Source organism: Cyclopterus lumpus, chromosome 8 (genome assembly GCF_009769545.1).
Source record: "Cyclopterus lumpus isolate fCycLum1 chromosome 8, fCycLum1.pri, whole genome shotgun sequence".
Classification (NCBI taxonomy): Eukaryota; Metazoa; Chordata; class Actinopteri; order Perciformes; family Cyclopteridae; genus Cyclopterus; species Cyclopterus lumpus.
In genome coordinates this window covers 7,625,271-7,653,237 of record NC_046973.1, presented here as the reverse complement: position 1 = coordinate 7,653,237, position 27,967 = coordinate 7,625,271, and the positions used below count along the sequence as shown (strand labels likewise).

At 43.0% G+C, this 27,967-nt stretch overlaps 1 protein-coding gene across 1 annotated transcript in view; it reads right to left on the bottom strand.

Moving 5' to 3' along the window:
• cacna1ia (calcium voltage-gated channel subunit alpha1 Ia) overlaps positions 1-26,010 on the bottom strand; it is a 100,768-nt gene extending 74,758 nt beyond the window's left edge. Inside the window, exon 1 of the mRNA XM_034538730.1 lies at positions 25,769-26,010. Coding sequence (XP_034394621.1) covers positions 25,769-26,010 — 242 coding nt within the window. The remainder of the gene's footprint in view (positions 1-25,768) is intronic.
• Between the last annotated feature and the right edge of the window lie 1,957 nt (positions 26,011-27,967).

The following is a 27,967-nucleotide window of genomic DNA, read 5'->3' as shown; positions in this document are numbered from 1 at the left end:
GCTCTCAATTTAAAAACTGTGATTAATGTACTAGTCCGTGTTCTTTCAGTATGCTTGAGATGGACCAGGCTAACCAGAACTAGGCTAATGTAATTAAAACCCTAACTGGATGAATTCTGAGTGTCAGGATCTTTCATTGACAACTTCTGATGCAAAAGAAGACTATATTCTGTTGTTGTCTTGATGGGAGACAATTAAAACAACACAGACGTTCACATACACACTCAGCACATTGTCAAATTAATTAGATATCTCTTTGGGGAGAATGTGTGTGACACTTGAACTATATTCAATTTCAGGTGTTCCTCTGTAGTACACAAACAACACCCTCATCACTCTCTCTGAACTGACAGAAGGGAGTAAGGATAACGGAGATCAGAAGGAGGAGATGGGGATGAAGAGGATCTGCTTGAGAAGGGAACTGTAAGCCCTCGTCTCTCTCATCTATTCATCCATATTTTAACAGGGGTCTAATGGGCTGACATGATCCACAAACAGAGGGGGAAAAATGACTGAGGGCTCAGTAAGAGAAGGAAACAAGAAAGAGGGGCTTGGCTGTGGGAGCGAGTAAAGAACAATACCACTGTGATCTGTGGTTTTGCTATTGTTACAAGTCCCTTTAACATTTATTGTGATGCACATTAGAAATATCAAAGCAGCTTTGCCGGCTTTGCCGTACTTCTAGGGATAAAATCTAATTTTTAAATTCTTCGGATCCCTTTTACCATGCAGCACAAATGTAGCCTTGAATGCTTGCTCTTCAAACCACATCATTACAGCCTGAACTTTTTGATTTTCTCTTCACTTTCTGGTGCATCTTATTTTCTAGCAATCGATTTTCTTCGTGATTGGTTAGGCTCCCCGAGTATACGCCTCTAATTGCAGGCATGGCGAGTGGATCCCTGAGCTTCACAGGTGTTTCATGAAAGGAGAACAAACAAGCCGAGAGTAGCACGGTATGAATGAGGCGACACAGAGTGGGAGAGTGAGTGAGTCAGACAGAGGGAGAGAGACACAAAGAACTAAAATAATTATTAATAGGTTGCGATCCAGCCATTTGTGATGTTAATTTTCCGGCAGAAAGGTGACGGTCTTTCTCTTTCTCCATTTATGTTTTTTCCATTCTGTATTATGAGCTGATAGTGATGAGGCGGACCTCAATAGCTTCTTTTCATATATAAATAGTGGAATGAGACATGACACAATTGCATACTGTATCATAGCTTACCAACAAAAAGGAACAAGGTCATTTCTAAGAGACAGGGTTAAATGAGTGTTTGTATATGCAGAGTTTAACAGGCAACTGGTGCATCCACCAACAGACAAGAGTTCAGTCTACCTTTGACCCTGTGTTTTACATCATCATCAATGCTAAAGTGTCTGGAGATCCCAGGGGAATTTAGTCTCTTTGACAACTTCTTGCAGTATTGGAATTAGGAGGATGTGTAAAAGCCCACATCAATAACTTAGCTAAATGCTAAGCTAGGCATGCTAACAAGCCCACAATGACGATGCTAACATGTTAAGTTGGTATAATGTTCGTATCACAGCGTCTATGTTTGACATGTTAGCATGTTAACATTTGCTAATCTATATTAACACAAAGCTCATCTGAGGCTGATGGGCATGTGCTTAGTTTTGCTGGTTATAAACAACAAATTATGAAAAAGACACATTTTGACCTACAAAAGAAGCTTCATGAAAAGTTAGAAGATAACAAAAAACATAACAATCATCTGTCTTTACCAAATGTGCCAATCTGTCAGATAGAAGTTGAGATATTTCCCTGCAGAAGCCAATACTTTGACCTGCTGGTAGAGTTTGGTGACATAATATCAAAAAGCCATCAAATTGTTTTAACATATTATAGTTTTGACCAAAGTGGTGAACTGAACAACTGGCATTGCCATCCCTAGAGCTATGACTTTGGTTTTAACAATAATTTGGTTTCCTTATACCTAAATACATATACTCATGTATGATAATGCAAGGGAATGAAAGGAAGGTGTTCTTGGTGTTGCTGTGCTCAAGAAGGAGAAGTGCATATACCTCAAGCTGTTCTAATAGTTTTTTCACCAGAATCATGTCAATGTTTCATCTAAAAGGCTACTAGAACACTTGTCATACACAAATGCTATGTGGCATTTAGTGAATGCTTTATTGTAACCCAAGAGAGGCTACTGTGAGGTCTCGCTAATGCCAAAGGGAAGAATTGCTATTTTGGCCGAAACTTTACCCCAGGCTCAGCAGAGCTGCTGTGACAGCTCCCACTCAGCTCCTGCTCTCTCAACAATCTCTCTTCCTTCCCAACCCCAAAACACCAAAGTAGTCTTTTCCAGCTCTCTGAGCATAAGCCACAAGGCACACGGGCTCAGGGCTACAGAGTGACTGACAGCAACATGACTGACAGACTGAACCCCTTCTTTAGTTGGTTTTGTGTGGACTAAAACTAAAACTAAATCTTGAGAAAAATATATCATTAATTTATAACTGCTCTATCATTATCAAAAGTGACAACTGCCACTATAAAACATTCAAACAAAATTCAAACTGAGCATTAAACAATAAAATTAGATTGACATCGGAAAACTAATGACACACACACACGCATTTCCATTTTCTCTGTCCTTGTTTCCTTTGACCTTTTCTTCTCTTAAGTTATGGAAGTGAAGACTTGAGTGTGATCATGCCTTCTATACTCTGTCTGCAAAGAAACAACATCATTAATGCCTTTTCTGTTTTTATCATGTACTCATTTTAGGAATGAGAGAAAGGTTTGTGGAAGTTAAAATACAGACGGACACAGTCAAGTTAACCTGTGTAACACAGACTGAATACAGTGTAATACCTCAAAGTAACTAAAAATAACCCCTCATCTTTGTTCTTAAAAAAATAAAAAATGGTAAGTTAAAAAGATTTTTCCATCTCCTTTTCAATACACAACGAGAACATTTGATCCATTGAAAGCAGAAGTGCAGGGGCTCATCACTTGTATCACCATACACCATTATTATTTTTTCAGTTAGTTCACTTCAGAAGATTCTGATTGCTTCTGTTGCAGCGAGCGGAGAACAAACACTGCAGGTCCAGTGGTTAGTTCCTGTGGCGTGCGAGGTCCCGCTTTTGCCCCGACCTACCTTTGTTATTGGTTTGCAAGTTAACTTTGTTTTTTAACTTTGTTTTCAGTGAAGGGCTCAGAGGGAGAATAAAGTACTTCTCCAAGACCTCAGAGTCTAGGTACCCTGTTCTCTCACCCTCTCTACCCCAGTCCTTCATTTATTGTCTTCATCAGACTACTACAATATTAATCCACATATGTTGCAAGACTGAAATGAAGTAGAAGGGGCTCAATAATGCATAGCCCCTTCTTGTGTGTTGCTACCTTCAGGTGGAGCTTCTACAAAATTAGGACATTGAAATTAAGCTTGGCTGGTTAATGAAGTCGAGGTTTACTTTTTAACTGGCTCAGAAAGTTCTAGCCGCCATGCAGTTTGTTGGAATAAGTTTGTCTTTATCTCCAGTGTGTGTGTGTGTCTGTGTGTGTTTGGACTGGTGGCAAGTCCCTTGTCAGCATGTCAGCACAGCGGGAGAGCCAATGTTCCTGTCTTTATTAATTACTACCTGACACGCGCACACACATGCTCACACAGTCAAACCTCCAATAAACTACTCGACAAAAATGCAAGGAATTACACTCCCAAACACACACCTGTCTCCAGCAGCATCTTTTCCGCACACACACACATGCACACGCACACGCACACGCACACGCACACGCACACACACACACACACACACACACAGCTATGTGTCCCCATATCCCCTCTGCATTTACTTACTCGTGCTTGGTTAGGCCAGAAGGAGCACTGAAGCTAAGCTGCTAATCTCAACGAGAGGCTGCTACAGAGTGACCCTGTAAAAACAACAATGTGCAGGCCATCCTGACAATACGTGACGTACACTGGACATATCTAGTTTAGATCTGGGCCTCGTTTTCTCTTTGGGGCCATACAACAAAATTTTTCGAAGAACCAAAACACATGTCAAACGGATGTTTGGTTTTGCATTATTAATTTGCCTAGCTTACTGTAGCAATGCCATTGGATACTGTATGTCACTCCCAACTCGCATTGATATCATTTGTTATGCTTCCAAGTTTCTCCACAGCGGAGACACTTCATTACCATCATTACAGGAGTTAAAGGGCCATTCGTTAATTTTAATGTGCCTGATTATCAGCCTACTTGTGAAGGGCACAATATGAGCCTAGCTGCCAAGTCTCTCCGCCAGAATGCTAACTAAAACAAAAGAGGGCAGCACACTAGCCAATCGGTTCACCTACCAAACATCCCGACTACGTAATGGTACAACAACAGTGCTGTCAGTATTACATCAGAAGTTTGTTAGCGAGCTAGGGAACATTAAGGCAAGATGCTCTCCTTCGGCCATGTACAAGGGCACCTTGTAAGTAAACCTCCACAGCTCCAGTGGTGCTGTTCAGTAGTTATTGGTACAAGAGTGTGTCTGTGCCGAGAGGCTCCCAAGCATGAGTATCCAGCTGTCAAATTTTAAAGCACAGCAATACTGAAAGATGCCTCAGCAAACTGCTCTGTGCAGTTGTAAAAGAAGGAATAGGCCTACATTATTATTCGTCTTTTCACAACTATGCTGCCATCTAAGAGGGACAAAATAATTATTCCACTGATGACATTATTGATCTGTCGGATTTGAGAACGATGGGAAGAAATTTAGGAATCGTAAGATGTGACAAAAATGGACACCCTTTGCAAACCACTTCAATGAAAATAACAGGGTTCCTCTATAATCTCATATTCCAAAAAAAAACATTGAAACTCAGAACACGTGACATAAGATTGAAGATGATGGCACAAAAGAACCTTCTCTATAATAATAATATATGAGCAATATGTGTTGTGGTATCGCTTGATATATCTTTTTTGTCTCTTCTTCTCTCGTGCATTTTACTCCCTCACTGGCTGTGCTGGGGCTAAATGCTCTTGAGGCGAAGTCAGAGTTTGTTAGACGACAGTAAAGAGACAAGCTGTGTGTATGCGCCTAAGTACCTTCAAATGTCTCAACCACAATGCAAAGTTTTGCAAAGCAGTCATTCGAGACCATGTTTTTCATTAGCTAAATGATCTGGTGCAGGGACACGGCTGGAGAGTCCTGTTTATAGTTTGGTTTACGGTTATAAAAACACCTAAATATCACATATAAATGCATATCTAAAGTAAACATAGATGCTCAAATATCACGTTTGTCATTTTTAAGTTTCTTTGGTATCTCTGACTGGATGTGACAACATTTCACATAACTTACAGATCAGTTATGAAATTAAATCAAAACCGAAAGCAATGCCTAGAAGCCGCAGAAAAGATGGCATTGTGGCTCAGGCTGCAATAGCTCACTGGTTAGCTAAAACATAACCAAGGTCAGCCACTGCAGCTCAACTGGTGTCGTTTGACATTAACGGGCTCCGACAGCGACTGCACCCTGTGGAAGTGCATCTCTGCAGGCCGGCGAGCTCAGGTATGGGCGAGCACAATATGCTTGGACACTAGAACAAAGGTGAGACAACCAGTGAGGAGATGCAACAATTAGTGGCACAACAATACTTCTGATCTTTCCTTATTTGGTTCAGGAATGTTTGTAGCTTTAAATGTATAATCCAAACCTCTTGTGTTGTTCTCTCACAGAAAAATGAATCTACGGAAATATATATATCAAAGCATATATTTGATAATATTATGTTTATGTCACTAAGCTATTAAAAATCTGCTTGAGAAACAAGCTTTCAATTTAATGCAACAGTTAAGTTCACCACATATTATATACACTGTTTGGTTAGAAACAGAGGGGGAGAGGATGAAAGAAGAAGAGTGACAAAACTGGGCATGCGATAAAGGGAGGGAAGAAGAGAGCGAAAGACGGGGTCCCCATTAATCACATGTGGCAAGGAAGCACATTCAGCACATTTCTAGGAGATAAACGCGCATCAACTCTGTCCTCTAATTAATGTCTCCAGGAGAGAAATACATATCTCCAAGTCTTGAATCCTTTGAGTATAGGTTATTTCAGATGTAACTTATATACTACTTTGTTAAAATTAGAAGGACATTGCTGTGCTCTAAATAATTACAGTAATGTTTCTGATTCTCCGACCTCTTTGACACTATTAACATGAGGTTAATGAGGGGTAAATTGCATATCAACCAGAATGCTCTGTGATCAGTCGGATTACATCTGGTGGTCCTCTGGTTCACATTGAGATGGGATCCAAGCCAGGCTTTCAGCTGACTAAATATTCCTTTGTATATATCTTTATTATAAAAAGCACTGTTTTTACCACATTACCGTAAGGCCCAGTTCGAGAGGAGCTGGGGGCTTTCCTCTCCCCTGATGGTGTCTACTGTCTTCCTCACAAGCTGCACACCAAGAAGGTCGAGCAGCTTGCCTGTTGCCTGAGGGTCAAACTTTTGGATACTAAAATTATCCTGCTTGTGCAGCTTAAATGTTGTGATCGTCTCACAATTATTAACCAGAAGAGATTCTTAGGTCACCAAAATGTTACAATTTCCATAATTTACTAAATGAGCATCATGCTGTATTGAACAATTCAATTCAATTCAGTTTATTTATCAATATCACAAATTACAAATTTGCCTCAGAGGGCTTTACAATCTGTACACATACGACATCCCTGTCCCAGGACCTCACATCGGATCAGGAAAAACTCCCCAAAAATAACCTTTAATAGGGAAAAAAGGGAAGACACCTTCAGGAGAGCAACAGAGGAGGATCCCTCTCCCCGGATGGACAGAAGCAATAGATGTCATGTGTACAGAATGAACAGCATTTACAAAGTTACATAAACACATTACATGAATATGACAATGTATGAATGGAACTCCAATCCATGAAACAGAAGTAGGTAGAGAGGAGGGGGGGCAGGGCGCATCAGCAGGGCCAACGCGGGAGGCCCGCTCACCAGGCATCAGACACCTCCAGGTCCAATGGACCCTATGAGACGTGAAGTCACAACGACTCCGGGGAGGAAGCAGAGTTAATAAGGTGCAATGGAGAGATGTAAATTCATCCTTAAGGAGAGAGAGAAGAGGAGATAGGTGCTCAGTGTATCCTAAAACATCCCCCAACAGCCTATAAGCCTATAGCAGCATATCAAGGGGCTCGACCAGGGCAAACCTGATTCAGCCCTAACTATAAGCACTATCAAACAGGAAAGTCTTAAGTCTATTTTTGAATGAGGTGACTGTGTCTGCCTCCCAGACTGAAAGTGGAAGCTGGTTCCATAAAAGAGGAGCTTGATAACTGAAGGCTCTTGCTCCCATCCTACTTTTTAGGACTCTAGGAACCACAAGTAGCCCCACATTTAGTGAGCGCGGCTCTCTAGTGGGGCAATATGGTACTACAAGCTCCTTAAAATATGATGGTGCATCACCAATCAAGGCTTTGTAGGTGAGGAGAAGAATTTTAAATGTGATTCTTGATTTTACAGGGAGCCAGTGCAGAGCAGCTAATACAGAAGTAATGTGATCTCTTTTCTTAGTTTTTGTGAGTACACGAGCTGCAGCATTCTGGATCAACTGGAGGGATTTAAGAGACCTATTAGAGCAGCCTGATAATAAGGAGTTGCAGTAATCTAGTCTGGAAGTAACAAACGCGTGAACCAGCTTTTCTGCATCTTTTTGAGACAAGATGTGCCTGATTTTTGAAATGTTACCTAGATGAAAAAATGCAATCCTTGAGATTTGCTTAACGTGGGAGTTAAAGGACAAGTCTCGGTCAAAGATAACGCCGAGATTCTTTACAGTGGTGTTGGATGCCAGGGAAATGCCATCTACAGAAACCACATCACCAGATAATTGATCTCTGAGGTGTTCAGGGCCCAGTAAAATAACTTCAGTTTTGTCTGAGTTTAACATCAGGAAGTTGCAGGTCATCCAAGTTTTTATGTCTTTAAGACATTCTTGAATTTTAGCGAGCTGGTTGGTTTCCTCTGGTTTGATCGATAGATATAATTGAGTATCGTCTGCATAGCAATGAAAGTTTATGCAGTGTTTCCTGATAATATTGCCCAAAGGAAGCATATATAAGGTAAATAAAATTGGTCCAAGCACAGAACCTTGTGGAACTCCGTGATTAACGTTGGTGGTCATTGAGGCTTCATCGTTTACAAATACAAATTGAGATCGATCTGATAAATAGGATTTAAACCAACTTAGTGCGGTACCTGAAATGCCAATCAACTGATCCAGTCTCTGTAATAGGATGTCATGATCAATGGTGTCGAACGCAGCACTAAGGTCTAATAATACCAGTACGGAGATGAGTCCTTTATCTGATGCAATTAGGAGGTCATTTGTAATTTTCACCAGTGCTGTCTCTGTGCTGTGGTGTTTTCTAAATCCTGACTGAAACTCCTCAAATAAACTATTCTGATGTAGGAAGTCACACAACTGATTTGCGACTACTTTCTCAAGGATCTTAGAGAGGAAGGGAAAGTTAGAGATTGGTCTGTAGTTAGCCAACACCTCTGGATTAAGAGTGGGCTTTTTCAGGAGAGGTTTAATTACAACTACTTTGAAGGAATGTGGTACATGCCCTGTTAGCAAAGCCACATTAACAATATCCAGCAGAGAGGTGCCAATTAAAGGCAACACGTCTTTAAGCAGCCTCGTTGGGATGGGGTCTAAGAGACAGGTAGACGGTTTAGAAGTAGAAACCGTTGAAGACAATTGGTCTAGGTTAATGGGAGAAAAGCTATCCAAATATACACCAGGGCATACAGCCTTTTCCAAGGCCACTCCTCTTGATGACAGATCGGCAGTAGTTGAGGGCAAGAGATCATCAATCTTGCCTCTAATAGTTAAAATCTTTTCATTGAAGAAGTTCATGAAGTCATTACTACTGAGGTCTATAGGAATACACGGCTCCACAGAGCTGTGACAGCCTGGCTACAGTGCTAAAGAGAACCCTGGGGTTGTTCTTATTTTTCTCTATTACTGATGAGTAATAGGCTGCTCTGGCATTACGGAGAGACTTTTTATATGTTTTAAGGCTGTCTCGCCAAACTAAGCGTGATTCTTCCAGATTGGTGGAACGCCATATACTTTCGAGCTTTCGTGAAGTTTGCTTTAGGTCGCGGGTCTGAGGGTTATACCAGGGAGCAAACCTCCTTTGCCTCACTGTCTTTTTCTTCAGTGGGGCTATCGAGTCTAGTGTCATTCTCAGTGAGCCTGTAGCACTATCGACAATATGATCAATCTGGGACGGACTAAAGTTAGCACAGGAGTCCTCCGTCACATTGAGACGTGGTATTGAATCAAATGCAGAAGGAATCGCTTCTTTAAATTTAGCTACAGCACTGTTAGACATCTGGTGTAGACACTTTTGACTAACGGTGTATACTCCGGGAGTATAAACTCAAAAGTTATGAGGTAATGGTCTGACAGAAGAGGGTTCTGTGGGAAGACCTCAAAATGCTCAATGTCAATGCCATATGCAAGAACAAGGTCGAGGGTGTGGCCAAAGCAGTGAGTGGGTTTCTGTACTCTCTGACAGAAGCCAATCGAGTCCAACAATGAGATAAATGCAGTACTAAGGCAATCATTATCAATATCCACATGAATATTAAAAACTCCTACAATAATAACCTTATCACTTTTAAGGACTAAACTTGTAAATAAATTGGTCCAAGCACAGAACCTTGTGGAACTCCGTGATTAACGTTGGTGGTCAATGAGGCTTCATCGTTTACAAATACAAATTTAGATCGATCTGATAAATAGGATTTAAACCAACTTAGCGCGGTACCTGAAATGCCAATCGACTGATCCAATCTCTGTAATAGGATGTCATGGTCAATGGTGTCGAACGCAGCACTAAGGTCTAACAAAACAAGTACAGAGATGAGTCCCCTTTCTGATGCAATTAGGAGGTAATTTGTCATTTTCACCAGTGCTGTCTCTGTGCTGTGGTGTTTTCTAAATCCTGACTGAAACTCCTCAAATAAACTATTCTGATGTAGAAAGTCGCACAACTGATTTGCGACTACTTTCTCAAGGATCTTAGAGAGGAAGGGAAGGTTAGAGATCGGTCTGTAGTTAGCCAACACCTCTGGATTAAGAGTGGGCTTCTTTAGGAGAGGTTTAATTACAGCTACTTTGGAAAAATGACTTGAAACTAACAACTGAGACCATGAACTCATGTTTACGATGTTTACAGAGATACTAAATCAAATGAAAAGTAGGGTAATTGTCTCATAGACTTCTACACAATCAGACTTATTTTTGCAACCTGAGAAGTCGCCCTATAGTGGTCATTAGAAAGAATATAAGTTTAATTCACTTCTACATCAGCTTAATTTTTCAGACCCGGAGGTTACCCTCTGATCCTCACACAGCTATTAAATAAGCAACCCATAAACATGCCCAGATCAACACAAATCAACAGAATCTGTACATGAGGTGTCCCATCTATGAATCAATATAACAGGCTCACACACGTTTACTGGCCTCCCAAAGTACTCGAGGCATGTTCTGATCAATAACTTTTTGAAAGCGCTAAATGACATGCAGTGTGTTAGATAGGATTGAGGTGTTTGTGTGTGCGTGTGTGTGTGTGTGCGTGTAATAAGATGAAAGGTCACAGTATCACTCATGTACCTGCCATGACTCCAACAATACACACAGTTACACATGAAATGAGCACACATGGTCACATGTCTGCATTATATTAAAGGTATAATACGATACGTTTGACTCTGGCTTCTTTTCGATGGCTCAAAAAGACGAGAGAGAGAGCAGCAAAGGCTGACCAAGCTGCAGTGTGACCTCCGACTGCTCAAAGCACTTTAACACCACATCATTCACCCATTCATACACTGATGGGAGGAGCTACCACGCAAGGTACCACCTGCCCATCATGGGCCATTCATTTATGGCAGGAACAGCCTGCGGGAGCAGCTTGGGGTCAAGTGTCGTGCCCAAGGACACATCGACATGGGCTAGCGGAGCCAGGGATCGAACCGCCGATCCTCTGATTGAAGGATGACCCTGCTCTCTGATTCACAGGCGCACATGAAGAGAGGCAGCAGTGTTGGTTGGAACAAATTCCTCCACAGAAAACAAAAAAAATATTTTGTGATTGTTTCAAGGCAGTTATGTTTCAAAGCACAAATAAACACACGCGCACCCTACGGGAAGGTGCCACATTGCCAGATTATGAATGAATGCACCGAAGGGCAGGCTTCATCCTGGCGGCTCTGCTCGGTGTGCAGAACACAGCAGCCCCTCTGCACTCAGAGGAAAGAGAGAAGAGCAGGGGGAAAACAAAACCTGTTCTACTTCAAAAACGGCCTCTTTGTATTTGACAGAGTTAAAAGGGGGACATATTCCTCAGTATCAGATGTCGAACACATGACAAAGCAACGGTATTTGATGACCATAAGCGAGCTTCACACCCTGCATGCTGTAATTGGCTGGTGTTTACACCCCCATGTGGCTCTTTGCTGATGCCCAGAAACATCCAGAACACAGCAAAACAAAAAGAACAAGAGACAATACAGGCAGAGGGTAAAGTCGCTGCAGAAAAAGACACTGCCACACACTTGTAGTGGGTCATAAGTGATGATTCAGAAGGGGCTCTTTCTGTATCAGACTACTTTTTTTTTTTAAGCTCAATTATTGCCCTAATCATACCTTTAAACAGTCTATGTTAATTGCGACATACGGAGAGAGAGAAAAACAACAAAAGAGGGTGAGGGTTGAGGAGCAAGCGTCGGAGAATGTGTAAGTGAAACAAATGGAGTGAAAACAAATGTATTGTGATAACATCGTTTAAACAATGCTCGGCTCTCTGAGGGCCCTGGCTGCCTTTGCACTCCACTCACACTCGTTTGACTCGTCTGACTGGGAAAATGGCCAAAAGGACACAATATCACCACCCCTCTCTCTCCTCCTCTCTCTCTCTCTCTCTCTCTGAGCGTGAGCTTGGAGGTTGTGAGCTGAGAGCGTGGTTGTGTGAGTAGATGGTGGTTTTGGTGTGTTTTTCTTGTTGATAGTGGTCGACAGAGAGCGGTGTATGTTGTAGTGTGTGTTGTAGTGTTGTGTGGGGTTATTGTGTGCACGAGGGGGTTTGGTGGGTTTTTGTGTGCCTGTTGGCGCAGCCGGTAGTGCGCGCGTTAGCATCGTGCTAACGCCGCTATGGACCTCAGCTGGTTAACGCGGAGACACGGCATGCTCGGTGGAGGACTGCAGTCTGGCATTGGGGCGGGTGGTGGGTCACAGCAGCGTGAAGTCCGCCGTCCGCATGAACAGCGCGGTCGTGATTTTCCTCGACAGCGTGGAGAAGGTGAGCCTAGTGGCGGCTAAAGGCATCGTGGTGAAAGACACGGTGGTGCCGGTTCTGCCGCTGGTAACACCGGCGGTCAGTCACGGTGGACAACGTGACCCCTTTTATTAGGGAAGAGGTTTTGCTCGGAGAACTGGCGAGACACGGGAGGGTGGTTTCGGGGGTGAGGAAGGTCTCCTCGGGGTGCAGGTCTCCCCTGCAGAAACATGTTGTGTCGCACAGGAGGCAGCTCCTCATGGTCCTGAACAACAGAAGTGAGGAGCTCAACCTCGTCATCAGGACCAGAGTCAAGGAATTCGACTATGTGTTTTATGTGAGCTCTGGAAACGGGAAGTGTTTCAGGTGTGGACGAGAGGGGCATCAGGTCAGGGAGTGCTCAAGCAAACGGTCAGCTGAGCAGGACGCTTCTAGTGAAGCGGTTCCTGAGAGACAGAACCAAAAGGGTCCTGAGGGGGTCGGAGGGGACCGGCAGGAGGCGCAGGGAGGACAGGGGGAGACGGGTGGGGCCCAGTAGGGTGAAGAGAGGGTTCAGGAGGGGCTGGGTGGGGCCCAGCAGGGTAAAGATGGGGTTCGGGAGGGGCTGGGTGGGGCCCAGCAGGGTGAGGATGAGGTTCGGGAGCGGCTGGGTGGGGCCCAGCAGGGTGAGGATGGGGTTCAGGAGGGGCTGGGTGGGGCCCAGCAGGGTGAGGATGAGGTTCAGGAGGGGCTGGGTGGGGCCCAGCAGGGTGAGGATGGGGTTCAGGAGGGGCTGGGAGGGACGGGTGGGGTTCAGCAGGGTGGTCGGGTGGGTGCTGGAGGGAAAGAAAATTGTGCGCAGGAAGCGGTTGTCATGGAGGAGGGTGAGGAGGAGCTTCAGGCTCACCGTTTGAAAAGGAAGAACAGGGAGGAAGGGGAAAGCTCACCGGCTCTCTAGCTCTATTCAGCGCCACATGGCCGGTGAAGGGAGGAAAGGCTTTACGCCTAAGGAGCGCCTCGGTCTGGGGAAAATAGTGCAGGAAATTGAGGAAGGGCTAAAGGAGGGTGGTGTAAATGAAGCACACAAGGCCGGAGACCCAGGGGAGCGACCCTGAGGAGGCGGATGGAGGTAGCCGGTCCTGGACTGGGAGGCGTGTTGGTGGTGGCTTCCCTGCTCGGAGGACGAGGACGTGGAGGAGATGCTGCAGGAGGTGAAGAAGAGGAAGCTCCCGACTCCACAGAGACTTCAAACTGGATGGGGTCTCAGGACCACCTCCCAGGGACACAGATGGTGTTGATGATCTATTTGTTGTTTTATTTAGTTAATGTCATTACAATGTGTCTGTTTGTTCGTATTGTTTTATGTAAAATAAAGTTTAAAAAAAATCAAATCTCTCTCTCGTTTCTTTCACTGCCAGGAGACTAAATTGTACAGAACTGTGCTGTCAAATATCATTTGTGAGAGAAATAGCACACTGGTTGTTACTTGAAGACAGCAGGTTGAGTGAAAAGTGAAGCTTCATGTCACACATTACTACATGTGGTCTTACTTGAAGGACAAAGAAAATGTGTACAGTTCGTGTTTGCCTAAAAAGTATATATATTTTTTTGGAGGGATGTAAGTTGTTTTGTGCAAACGATATACCACACACACTCAACCACACACAGCTGACCGTCATAGGAGGTGGTCTTCAATACAGTAGTAGGTGCAATAACATAAAGAGGTGACATGTCAGCTGTTTTTCCAAGCAAACATCTGCGCAGGGGTGAGCCCACTGAACCAACCTGTGGGTGAGGACAGGTTTATTTTCCATAATACAGGTTCAACTCCAACAGCTGCATGGACCAATATATTCAGTCAGTCAATATAACCTTTGATTTTGTCTTTTTCATCCCAAGTTCAGTAGTTCACAGCTTTTCATTTGTTGTCATTGGCCGCTGCCAACTCCTCAGTAGGCCTGGCGAGGGTGTAAAATGCCATGTGGCCACTCTCACACGTATTAACAAGGAGGATTTTCACAAAGAGTACATAAGGCCAGTAAACGTGTGTGAGCCCCCGTTATATTGATTCATAGATGAGACACCTCATTTACAGATTCTGGTGATTTGTGTTGATCTGGGCATGTTTATGGGTTGCCTATTTAATAGCTGTGTGAGGATCAGGGGTTAACTTGTAGAGAGTCCCGCCATCTCCAGCAGTGTCCTCGTTTCCCTCAAGAGTTCCCCTGGCAGTCGGGGTCTCTGGAGTAGAGACCTAGACACAATCCCCCGCTGGCTTCCCACCAGTACTACCTCACAGGATTTGTTTTACTTTTTTGACTCCACCAAAAAGGCATATATTTTCTCTTTTCCTCTCTCCTTGAGGCATCTCTTAGCTATTGTGTTACCACATCTCCTCATTTATTACTCCTCCATACCTCCTCTCATTCTTTCCTTTGTTTCACTTTTTCCTCCTTTTCCTCCTCTCCTGTTTCCCTTTCTGAGCTGATATCACTTGAGCTTGTTGCTGTTGAGTCAGTGACTCTGGTGCTGATTCAGTTACATGACAATCTACAGAGTTTTAGAAGAAATCCACCAACTCAGCTACTTGGGGAGTGTGTGCGTGTGTGTGTGTGGGTGTGTGTGTGTGTGTGTGTGTGTGTGTGCGTGTTAGTAAGTATAAAGCTGGTCTTTAATGACATACACCCCTAGGCTCATTTGAGCTGCAGATTCCAGCCGTCAACTAATGTACAAACATCTGGGTGGTAACACACACACACACACACACACACACACACACACACACACACACACACACACATATTAAGCTTTTATCATTGGCCAGAGGAAGGGTTTTAGCATCCGCCCTGACAGCCACCCACACATCAACAAACACACGCACACACAAACACACCCCACAGCCAGTGGAAATACACTGGAGAAGGATTTAGGCTGAGTATGATCCATATGTGTGGATTATACACAAAAGTAAGAAGAACGAGAGAGAGAGTCGTACGTGTGTGTGTGTGTGTGTGTGTGTGCGCAAGACAGTGACAGAGCAGGGCCATTTCAGCTGGTCCCTAGCGGTCACTAACTAACCTTTTCTTCTCTCTCTTCATGACTTGTTTCTTTCTCTGACACTCCCTCTGTCTTAAGCTCTGCTCTCTTTGTTTCATTTCTTCACCCCCTCCCTGTCACCCGTTTCACCTTTTTACCGTCCTCTTTCTATCCCCTCTCCCCTTCCAGAGGCGATGCAGCAATAAGGGATTACCCGCCGGAGAGAGGAAGGGTCAGTGGACAGAAGAAGTCAGAAGAATGGCCGCGGTCAGTGATGAAGGTGTGCGTATAGATAAATCAAGTGGAAATACGTATGTTTAACATTCAAAAATATTATATTTGATATAATCTGTACTCAGAGTTGTTATTTTGTTCAGGGCAGACAATATCAAAACAGATGTGTGGAAAACCTCCTATCTGCAAAATGATCCAGGAAAAGTGGCGGGAACCTCCTATCTGCACATTGTGTATTTTTCTTTTTGTATTTTTTTGTATTTTGTAAAATTGGGAATCCTTAACAAATAGCATTCTGCAAGACAAGTTCTCAAAAAAATAGGATAGGAGGTTTTGCTCTTCGGCCATCTAAATTTATTATGTATAGACTTTGCATTTCCAAAAATCTTAACAGCCTTATTTCGAATCTGTAATCACCACCTATTGCCACCTTCGAGGCAGTGGAAACAAGATTTGATCTGCATTGAAATATTAACACCTTTTAAGTTAACTAGTGCGCTGCCCGTTTGGGAGTGGGAGTGCTAATTTAAGAAGATTATGAATACTGCTACCTGTACCTTTGGCGAGCATGGACAACTGACCAATCCTAGCAGGGCAAGCCTTGTCAAGAAAAGCAATGGAATTCATAATAATGCCTTGTTCACTGCAGGCATGTGTGAAGAATAGTTATGTTGTTATGTTGGTATATCCAGCATCCAGAAGAAAAAGTTAACGGCAATCCATGAGCCGCGGCCTTTAAAGGCCCCCTGCAGACGGCATGCACAACTTGCTCAACTTAGTCCACTGAATCCCCCTCCCCCCATTGCTTTATTCAAAGTGTATATATATTAAACGTGGAGTGTGTTAAAATTTCACCAACTTCAAAACCACAGCTATACACCCACCAAGGGGAACGTAGATTGATGAACACACACACACATTACAGGCCTTATAGCTCAATATATTAAACTGTTGCTTTTAGAGCTGTGTTAGTGCATGCTGCGAAACCGATGCTATGTGATCGATAAAAGTCATTCAATTCAATTCAGTTTATTTTGTATAGCCCAATATCACAAATTACAAATTTGCCTCAGAGGGCTTTACAATCTGTACACATACGACATCCCTGTCCCAGGACCTCACATCGGATCAGGAAAAACTCCCCAAAAATAACCTTTGACAGGGAAAAAAGGGAAGAAACCTTCAGGAGAGCAACAGAGGAGGATCCCTCTCCCCGGATGGACAGAAGCAATAGATGTCATGTGTACAGAATGAACAGCATTTACAAAGTTACATAAACACATTACATGAATATGACAATGTATGAATGGAACTCCAATCCATGAAACAGAAGGAGGTAGAGAGGAGGGGGGGCGGGGCGCATCAGCAGGGCCAATGTGGGAGGCCCGCTCACCAGGCATCAGACACCGCCAGGTCCAATGGACCCTATGAGACGTGAAGTCACAACGACTCCGGGGAGGAAGCAGAGTTAATAAGGTGCAATGGAGAGATGTAAATTCATCCATAAGTAGAGAGAGAAGAGGAGATAGGTGCTCATTGTATCCTAAAACATCCCCCAGCAGCCTATAAGCCTATAGCAGCATATCAAGGGGCTCTACCAGGGCAAACCTGATTCAGCCCTAACTATAAGCACTATCAAACAGGAAAGTCTTAAGTCTTAAGTCATCCAAAAACAAAGGGCGACCCCTTTCACATTGTCCTTTCATACATTTGCACACATTACTGATATTTTGCCCCAAAGCTTTGCTGTAGTTACTGTATTCTCCCTGCAACACTTTCACTTTTGGCATTTGGTTCCCTGTTTGGCATGTAATCTTATTACAGTTATTCGACTGTTGGAAGACTTCTGTTTGCCGTTCATTTATAACTTAATTTGTACCTCTTTCCGATCTCAGTATTACCCTCCCTCCCTCCCACTCTCTGCCTCTCACTGTGAAACAGGTCTGAAGTTGCAGTCACCAGAGCAATTAGAGACTTCATGTTCCTCCTCACTGTCAAGAGGAGGCAAGAATACACGCACACACACATATGCGCGTCCTCTGCCGTCCTCTGTGCTGACAGGCACTGGGCAAAAGTTCACTCTGCCACTGTGCTAACTATCTCCCGTTTTCTTCCTCCTTCACTCTGTCTCCCTCTCACACTCTGCCTTTTCTAGAAAAGCGCTAACTAGCAATTTCTCCCTTCTTCCTCTTCTCTCTCTGCCCGCCCTTCCAGGGCTACCATACGTCTTTCTCGTCTCCATCTATTCTCGTTCTCTTTTATATGTCTTTCACAGAGAAGCTACAAGCTTGTCCTTCACTCAGTGTTTTGCTTTTATGCCGCACTGACTTTCCATCCCTCTCTATCTGCACAATGATTACCATTTCTCATCCACCAGCTCCATCTCTCTGGTTCTTCTTTTATCCTTAGTACTCATATCCTTCGTTTTCAGTGTGTCACATGTGTTTGCAGTGAATTACTCATCTGAACCTTCTCATTGGCCAACTTGTGATGTAGAGTTGAGTCAGTGCCCATGTGAAGTGCTGCAAACAGACAGAGGAAAACCTCATTTAGCATCTTAATGGCTCCCACTTTCCTTGATTCTTAATCAAATGAACTGAACAGAGCTTCAACTCCAAAGGGAAAACATTGAATGCCAAGAGAAATTCAAAATAAGCTTATGTTTAATGTCATATTAGATTGACACAATGGGGCTTGCCACGAAAAAAAAATAAGAAAAAAACCTTCCTGACTTTCATATTCATCTTAGACCTCTCTCCAACTATCAGGCAGTCTTGACAGGATGCCACATTATAATATCATTGAAGAAGAAAATGAAGAAATGGAATTCCTCCATCTGTCAGCCTCGTGAAACTGGCTTTGATCTCTCTCAGGTGAACACGGGCTTGGCCAGAAGCCTCCTACTTTCTCTTTATCAGAGGACATGAGAGACCTTCAATGAATCTTATATCACAACTGTTGAGGTCTTGTGGGCAGTTTGTCATTCATTACTGGTGAAGTTTGGTGAGGGCGCCATCACACATGACAGCTGCGGGAAGGTGAATCACGCTGTTGTTTGGGGGGGGGGGGGATCATCTGAGCTTGGCATAATTCTAACCCATGAATTGGTAACGTGATGTTTATGCCTCTCATGGCCAGGAAACAAAGAGGACGCTTCTCCTCAAAGGCACTAAAAGGGCATGTGATCTGCAGGTCTCCTTGATATTGTAATGAGTCTTCTTGGTTGGTTAATGTGCTCAGAAGTAATCATTACCAAAGGGGAGACCTCAAAGCTCGCGCATCAAGTGGGCAAATGGTTCATGCTGAAACATACTGAAGATCTATCAAAAAGCAGAATACTAATAAACACCCCCTAGTGACGCACACTTTCCACACACTTTCTACGAAATTGGACTGTAAGCGTTGCCAGGGTTCATCATAGCCGTTTGTCCTTCTTTACAAAACGTTGTGTTCTTTGACACCACCTTGCTCTATTTCCTCCACAGTCAACGGCAGGTTCACAAAGTGCTTAAAGCCGTCTGAAAAAGCTGCATGTGCACTTTCAAAAGTGCCATAACTTATTCAAGTGTTATGATTTATTTGGTTACAGGCTTTTCCTTCCCTCCCTAAATCCGGAATATCCGGAGTTAATCTCCCCCTATTTGCAATTAAAAATATATATGTACATATTTAGTAGTACTTTCTATGGTCCGACATGTTGAAGCATGCAACTAGAGTTAGCTTTGTATTGTTTTTGAAGCGTTAGCCGTTGGCAAAACAGAGCAGAATGTATTCAGAAAGGACACAAATGTATTCCACAAAGTAAGGACAGACTGTTAGCTGTCACATTTGATCTACTCATTCTGTCTGCTGGCAGTTTAGCTTCCTTGTTTAACGAGACAAGAACATTTGGAGTAGAATAGTTATTGCTTTGCTTATCTGTAGCTTTCTTCACAGCTGCCTCCGGTAATAACCACAGAATTTACATTCAAATTTCTAAAATGTAGGCTTTTGTTTAAATCCTCCTTGAGGACGATGCCTCAGAGAGTTGGCCCTCTGCTCTGAAGATGCAAAAGAACAAAGATACAAGTCAGAGTACGCATTACATATTCTACTGCCACCCGTGAACTAGATTTAACTCCAGGCTAAGCGCTGGCCTGTCACCATTTTATTTCCATTTTGCAAATAGAAAGATGAAGCATCATTTTCACCAGAAACAGTATGGATAGTTTGGAATCCAGAAGTTTATTTTGTTAGAAGTACTTGCAATTTAGCGACCAGTGCTGTTAATTCCTCATATCTGTACGTACTATACAAACCTGCACATGTGCACACACAAACAAGCATAATTGACTAAATATTGCTCTATAACACATATAAAAGTATGCGTACTAGAGATTTAACTCATGAGTCAGGTTGTTTTGATCCTCGGCGCCTCCCATCGACACATGGAGGGGACACGAAGAAGAAAAGGATCTTATTTATGCTCTTTACTAAATGATTTTGGCACACAGATTACTTATTTTGTAATATGGTTTTTGGTGTCAGACAGCTGATTTCCAGCTCTGCCTCTCGCTTTCTGCGTCACAAATAGACAGATGAATAAGTTAGCTGCTGCCTCCGCACACAGGACACTGTCTGATTAACAACAAGCACATGTTGTATAACACACACATACAGACCTCTCCTAAATCACTAGGTCTGCTCCTCTCTCGACCACACAGCTTGTCAGTCATCATCGCTTCAATAATGTGCACATGTCTTTGAAGAAAAATGTAAAATCGGTTCAAGAGTTTTTTGGAGGTCGAAAGCGAAGAACAGACAGAGCGCAGAGTGACTCATACAATTGATACAGCCCTCTGTGGGTAATAGATGAGAAATAGCAAACTACAAAGCACTCACTTGGATAAATGTAGCCTGCAGTTAGTTGTGATGGAGCCATTAAATGACTTCTTAAATTATCTCAAGAGTCACAGTTTGTTTAAAGCAATACTTCTGAGTTGAGCTGACATCAAATGGAAGACATAACTCTTTTAAATGTTAAAAATTAGGAGACAATAATGTGATGGTGAAACAAAAATAGAGGAGGAGAAACACTGGCATGTGCCTTTCTGTTTGTACACCTCTGGCATTTATCTGTGTGTCATATACAAAAGCAATCTACACGGCTGCTACCGAGTTCAGACGAATAGGCGCTGATTTCTAAAATATTGCAATAGAGAGTACAGCATATATATTATTACACAGTGCCAAAGAGGAAGGTGGATAATTTCAGCCATATGAATGCAATTCCCTCCTGAGAATGTGACATTGAACTCACACATAACTCTGTATAGCTGTGATTAAAAAACATTGTCTACATAATCCATTGTCTACATAATCCATAATCCAACAGCGGTTGATCATGATAATGTGCAAGCACAAACACTGAAGCATGTTGGTACACATGGACTGATGCACACACACAGGATTGGCTGCTACCTAAAGAGCAAGAAAATTAGAAACGAGAAATGAGCTTACACGGCAACGAATTTCATATATCATACTGTACCGAGCCAACCAAAAAAATCAATAAGCGTATCCTGACGGGTTGGTTTTTAATTTACTATTTTCTCGATGGGCTATGTGATTGGTTGTGAGACTGTTCACAAGCCCACTGCAGTCATTGAAGAAGTCACAGTGAAACATATCAATTATGCAGAAATCCCTAAAGCAAAGGCTGGTGAGGAAAATTTCACTCGCGATGTCCAATCTACCCTCAAAAGACTTTACAAGTACATTAATTTCACTCAAAGAACCTCTGTAAATTATTGCTTATTCTGAAATACTTCACAGAATGAATGCAGAATTCATCTTTTATCAAACAAGGAAATGGATAAAGATGAGATGAGTAACATCATGTAGAAATACTCTTCCTGGTTTAGTATTCCTCTTTATGTTTTAACATTTACTCTGAACTATAAGCTGCCATAGTGTGAACAGCACATGTTCAGTGCAGCAGAACTACGCTGGAGGAGGTCACACAGAGTGTGTATGCACTGAGGCTTGATACTACAGTAATCATTAGAGTCACTTTAGGCCCTTCATCTCCACTGTTCCCCTCTCATCTCCTCTTCCTCTCTCCGACAGTACAGGCTAATGGAGTTTGGACTAGACCTGGGGGAGAAAAGCGAGGGAGGGGGGGAGGGACAAACGCATGCAGGGAGGAAGAAGTGAGAAAGAGTGAAGAGACAGTGGGGATCATTAGAATCAGTATTGATAGTCACTTTAGCTATGGGATTTATTTTGGAAGCACAAGCATTAGTATTTTCAATAAGTTGTTTTAATCCTAAACAGAGGTTTGGCTCATTGAGGCTGACACCTCGTTTTAAAAGAAGACTTCCCCCCAGGGTAAAAGGACAACAGCTCATATTTGAAGCAGAGGCTCATTAAAATAAGTGGAACACTCACATTACTGCACAAGATGAAGGCAGACAAGTGACACCATCTTAAGGAAGGGCTAACTGGTTGAAAGGAGTGATAGCATTCGTGTGCGAGAACAAAATAAAAAGCGAAAACAAAGAAATGACAAGAAAACCGACAGGAGAACAAGCATGAGACAGGAGAAAGGCTTCTGGTGTTCTTTAATAAAACATCCGTCAAAAAGAAAGTGGAACACCCATTCAACAGCATGTGACACACCTCGCAGCAAGTGTCACTGCAAAAGAAAATGACAAAGATCGACCGTGTCCCGCGGCCACTTTTTCCAACTACAGCCACAGCAAACAGAAGGAGAGAGAGCAAAAGCTGAGCGCAAGAAAAAAATAATAAGAAAACCGCAGAAAGAGAGTGCGAGAAGGTGAGAGAGTAGGTGACGTGTCCCATGTGTGTGCTCCATCCTCAGCGGTAGTTAAGAGCAAGGCATGGCTCCGCCTCAGCCATCCGTCACCATGGAGATAACAAGCTGTCAGGGCTCGATAGGATCATGGGCCACAGAGGCCGGTCACTCTGCTTGAACACCACAGGAGCCAATCAGAGGAGAAGGGGAGGGGATGAGATAATGTGAAGAGGAGGATAATTAGTGGCATCAAGCTCTTCAGTGGAAAGAGGACAGAGGAAAACGAGGGGAGAGAACTGATGCAAGGGGGACGACAAGAAAGGTGCAAAACACACGAGAGGGGAAGGACGACGCTGATTTCAGAGCGGGAACAAAGGAAGTAGAGAGAACATAGAGAGACGCTCATGCAATTGTAACAATGTTTGGATGGGAGAAACAAGAACGAGCCCAGACCCATGCACCACTCAATGCTCTGCGCCTAAACAACTCATATACGCTTGCCAGCACATTTCCTCTCTGCAATACTCTGTAATTACCCTGCCTTTCCACTTTGAAAATACAGCTTAAAAAATGTCCCCGTACAATGTGTGCACTTTGCAATTATAACTACAATTTAGAAGTCTGGAATAAGCAGTGCAGAAAAAGTGCAACAGTGGACGAAGCACTAAACAAAACACAATGTTCAACAGACCGCACGCAATACGTTGGCCATAATTCCTGAAGATTATTACTCTTCCATTTGTATATATTACGTGATAAAATTGCAAGCCAAAAGGGACATAACGTAAAACTCAATGCTGATTATTCAAGAGGGTTTAACATTGAGAAGGTGGACAAGTGTATATGTATGTTTGTATATATAAATACATATTAGTGCATTAAATCGAACCTGTCAAGGTGAAGGAAACTCTATTGGGACACACATCGTATCTGAGTGGTGGAACAGCTGCTCCACTATCTCTCTCCAGCATGTCAGTGTAAAGGCGAAGCACAGCAGAGCGTCCATTGTAATTGAGAGAAAATGTCTTAATAAATACACAGGTAGAAAAACAGGAAAATTATTCTGCAGGGCAGATTAAACGTTGCCAATATACATAACATATCTACAGATATACAGATATCTGACTGTTTCAAGTCATAAGGGAAGCAACGTGGAGGGAGGTGAAGCGATACAGAAGAATCAAAATAAGGAATAAAAAAGAAAGAGGGTTGATTGGCTAATTAACTGAACTGTGTTGTAAGAGGATGGTGGTGAAATCAAATACCTCCTATCGGGATCAACAGGTTTGACCAATTAGGTGGGATTAACAAAAACAATAGGGGAAGTATTCGGGTTCATCTATGTGGGTGAAGAGCAACAGCAGCAGGGAGAGGGACAAGAAGTGTGAGGTACAATATGGAGAGGGGCTCCAGGTGCTCTGCTGCCGGCAAGCGGGGGAGAGCGTCATTATGTGTGTGTGTGTGTGTGTGTGTGTGCGTGTGTGTCTGTCTGAAGGCCTCTCACAGCTACTGTGCGGTGAACAGAATGATTAATCTGTAAAGAGATGGTGAAACCATCCATTTATTGCCACACACACACACACACACACGCAAAACCCTATTTGACGACAGTGAAATGAGCATACAGGTTCAATGCAGTTCAAAACGGTGCTCCTATTTGGTCAGTACATAAGCAATGCAGCAATATCTATATATACAGTAATGCCTGCTTGAGTATGATCAATACACCCACTCAAACCAGTCCCCCCCACACATATCCACACAAGTAAAGGCACAGAGCCTGTGAATATACTGCCACCCCCCCCCCCACACACACACACACACACACACACACACACACACACACACACACTATATACTAGCGCACACACAAGCAAACACACAGATATTTTTCACCTTACTCACATTCACTTTATATTTGTCTCACACACTCCGCCATGGGTGCCCAACAGCCAGTGAGCCACAATAGGAACGATGTGAAATAAGATTTGGAGTGTGTGCAGGGAGTATGTTTTTACCCTGTGGCTCGGGGCCAACGGAGAGCAGCAGAGCTTAGCTCAGCCATTAGCAAGCGGAGTCAAATCTTTCTGAAACCTCTTTCCCTCCAAACATGTTAGTCCATCCTTCTAGGCTTTCTGTAAATGTATGGCTTGAATACAAAAGTGACAAGGCATTTCATGAGCTTTTGCCTCAATGCTTCGCCGATCTTCTGTCAATAACCTGACCCTGACTTCCCTCATTCATTCCCTTTCTTTTTTTTTCTTATTTCACAGTAATCTCTCTTAGTCTGTTATTTGGTGGTTTAAACTAAAGTTAATTAGTTAACTAAATCCAAAAGGTAAGAAACAATGTAATGAAATCAAACTAATGAGGGACAATTTTTTTAATTAAATTCAGCTTGCAATATTTCTTTATGTTCATTAGCTTACTGAGATGTATTTGAATACAAAACGTTTATAGTAAATAATATCTTTTTAACAGCAGTGAGTAAATACAGCTTGAGGCCCCTGAAAGCTTTACTATTCCTCTTCAAAGAGGTTTGCATTGGCTGACTCCCTTAGCAAACATTTTACTGACATTGCAATCCTTGGAGACCTGCACTCCGACTAGTGGGAGTTAATAGAGCAATGGCCATATTGCACTAAGATGTACACACAGACACACACACACACACACACACACACACACACACAGGCAGCCAGCCAGCCAGCCCAGTGAGGTCTCGTCTGTCCCCAATGTCTAAGGAGTGAAATAATCTCACCGTTGCTGTCAGTGTAGTCAGCAAACAGACGTTTGTTCTGGGCAAAACCACACACACACACACACACACACACACACACACACACAGCTGAATAAGGATGCCTAACACACTTACTTTGAGGAGCTTCTGGGATGTCTGCTGCACAATGTGGAAGCAAATCCACACAATAGGTAAGTGGATGGGAGGCGGGTCAGATCCAAGATGTATGAAAATGTATCAAAACAACGCAAAACAAGGACGGACAATATCACAAAGAAGAGAAACTGTGACTAACAAAGTGAGCGAGAGAGAGGCAGAAAAAAAGCTACAAATAAAAGGGACTGGAAGCAGTGCTAAATCAGGACAGGAAGAGATGCCACATGAAAGGTGCACCAATGAACAAAGGTTAACGATTTTGGGTGCTGGTGTTTTAAACAGATACAAGATACAGTAAAGTGCATCGAATGAACTTCATCTTTTGAACTGAAAGAGCACTTGGAGCGTGTACGCAGACAGGTGAATAATTAAGGTTAGAGAATGATGAAGGTTAAGTGAGTAAAGGTTATCGTTAAGGTTAAAGGGGGGGCCAGTTCCACCAGTGGAAGAAAGGATATGGGCTGGAGACCATACGGATGCACCAGTTGCGAGGGCAGGTGGTCTGCTTGAGGCAGAAGAAGACCACAGGCGCCAGCTCAGGGAAGGGCAACACCAGAGTGCTCAGGTCACTGCCGATACTGACGTCGTCCCCTGGACCCACTTCCTCAATGATGTCATCAGCAAAGCCGTATTCCTCACTCTGCCCTAGCCCTGCTAAGGAGATGCTCCCCAGCGGGACAGGACACTCCTCGCTCATCATGGCAATCCAGCCGGGATCTGAAAGACAACGCGAGACTGGGATTAGAGGAATGACATAATACTGACACAGTTTGACACACAACAGATCTCCATGAGACTTAAGGTACCAACAATATGACTGCTTTGATTTAATTACCATGCGCAAATAAATAGCAATTCAATTAGTTTATTTCATGAAAGTTGAATTGGACAGGCAGGCTTTCGATTGAGCCGTCACTCCTATAGAGACCACTTAATTTGTCTCCACGTCACAACATCACCTCACAACTCACAGATATTTATTTCTCGTGGTTTTCAATCCCAAATGCCCATTTGTCTCTCGCTGTCTCTTTGCGGTGGGAAAGCAAATGCTCTTATCGTGAACTCCCTTGTCTGCATAACAGAATGCATCGCTTACTGATAACAATCACCTCTCGCAATCAAACACACACAGAAGGGTACGACAGCGGAGAGTGAATCAATGTCAACAGTCATTGCACATTCATTGACAATTCATTTAGCAACATCACAGTGTTGTGGAAGAGGAAATGGTTTTCCATCTCTTACCACTTAGCTCATAAATAGATTTACCGTATCTGTGAATATAGTAGACACACACACACACACACACAGACACACACACACACACACACAGACAACATTTGATTTTGCATGATCCAATGGATTTTACAGATACCTGATATTAAAATATTGAAATAATTTTACAACAAAGAACAGAATACTGCATATAATTAGGAATTTGGCGCTTAAACTCAAGTAAAAAAAAAAGCTAAACACTGTTTTCTTCTTTTGGCTCACCACACCGATGAGCCAGAGCGCAAGTCAACCAACAGCAGCCAGAGCTAAGTGAATGCATGATAACATAGTGGACTCGGTAGTCTTGCTTTTAACTGGCTGCCAAAAGAGGCCACCAGCAAGCAGCAAGGAGCCAAGCGACGGCTGGATAGCTGGACATATGCATAGCTGGACATATGCACTGCCGTGCACAGACATACCCACACACACACATAAATCAGGTGGAGATATCAATAACATTAGAAAGTCACACCGATACATGAAGTCTCTCCCCCTGCCTAATAATTATCTGTTAGTTTATCTCCATTTATTATCCCAGTACATACAAATACAAGATGTTTCGCTTTTCCAAAACTTTTGAATAAGCTTTACCATGGCAACAGCTGTTTCCTGTGGAGGCAGGAAGTTTATTCTTACTGCTGTGTTTTATTTCCCATGACAAAGCTTCTTTCAAGAGATCCTCTAACTATTATGGGCGACTACAATTGAACAGGAGACAGCTTTTGCGATATGCTTGGAAGGATTGTGTTCTCGCTGTGTGTGTGTACGCGCGTGTGTGTGTGTGTGTTTGTGTGTGTGTGTGTGTGTGTGTGTGCGTGTAGGTTAAAGGTTCCCTATACAACATTTAGAACATAAATATATATTTGCAATGTAAAGATTAAGTGGAGCAATGTCTACCTCCCTCTGTGTGTAGTAATCAGATTTTTCTGTGCTTTGTTGACGTAGCCTGGCCAGCCGCCCACATCTTTTAGCCATAGACTGTATATAGGAAGTGGATGTAGTCATCTTTACGTCACCCATAAGTTTGTGGACTATAGTTTTGAAGACTCATGTTTTGCATTGTGTCTGTCATCATCTTGTATTGGCTTTTTGCAACTGGAAGCGACAAAGTATAACCGGAAGCTGAATAAGAAATGTGTATGCCAAAAAGGTTACAATTAACTTTTATGCACTGACAACACACTGTGAAAGGGTTAACGTTGTAAAAAGAAAGCACACACAACTCCCAACCGAACAGCACTGTGGTCGCTACCTGCCAATCACAAGGTAGCCCAACCCAAAATAATAACCTGCTTTATTGTCTATTTTACTCTAAACGGGACCATAATTCACCAAATGAACACCATGCTGTATTGAAGAAGACTTTAAACTAGTGAATAAGA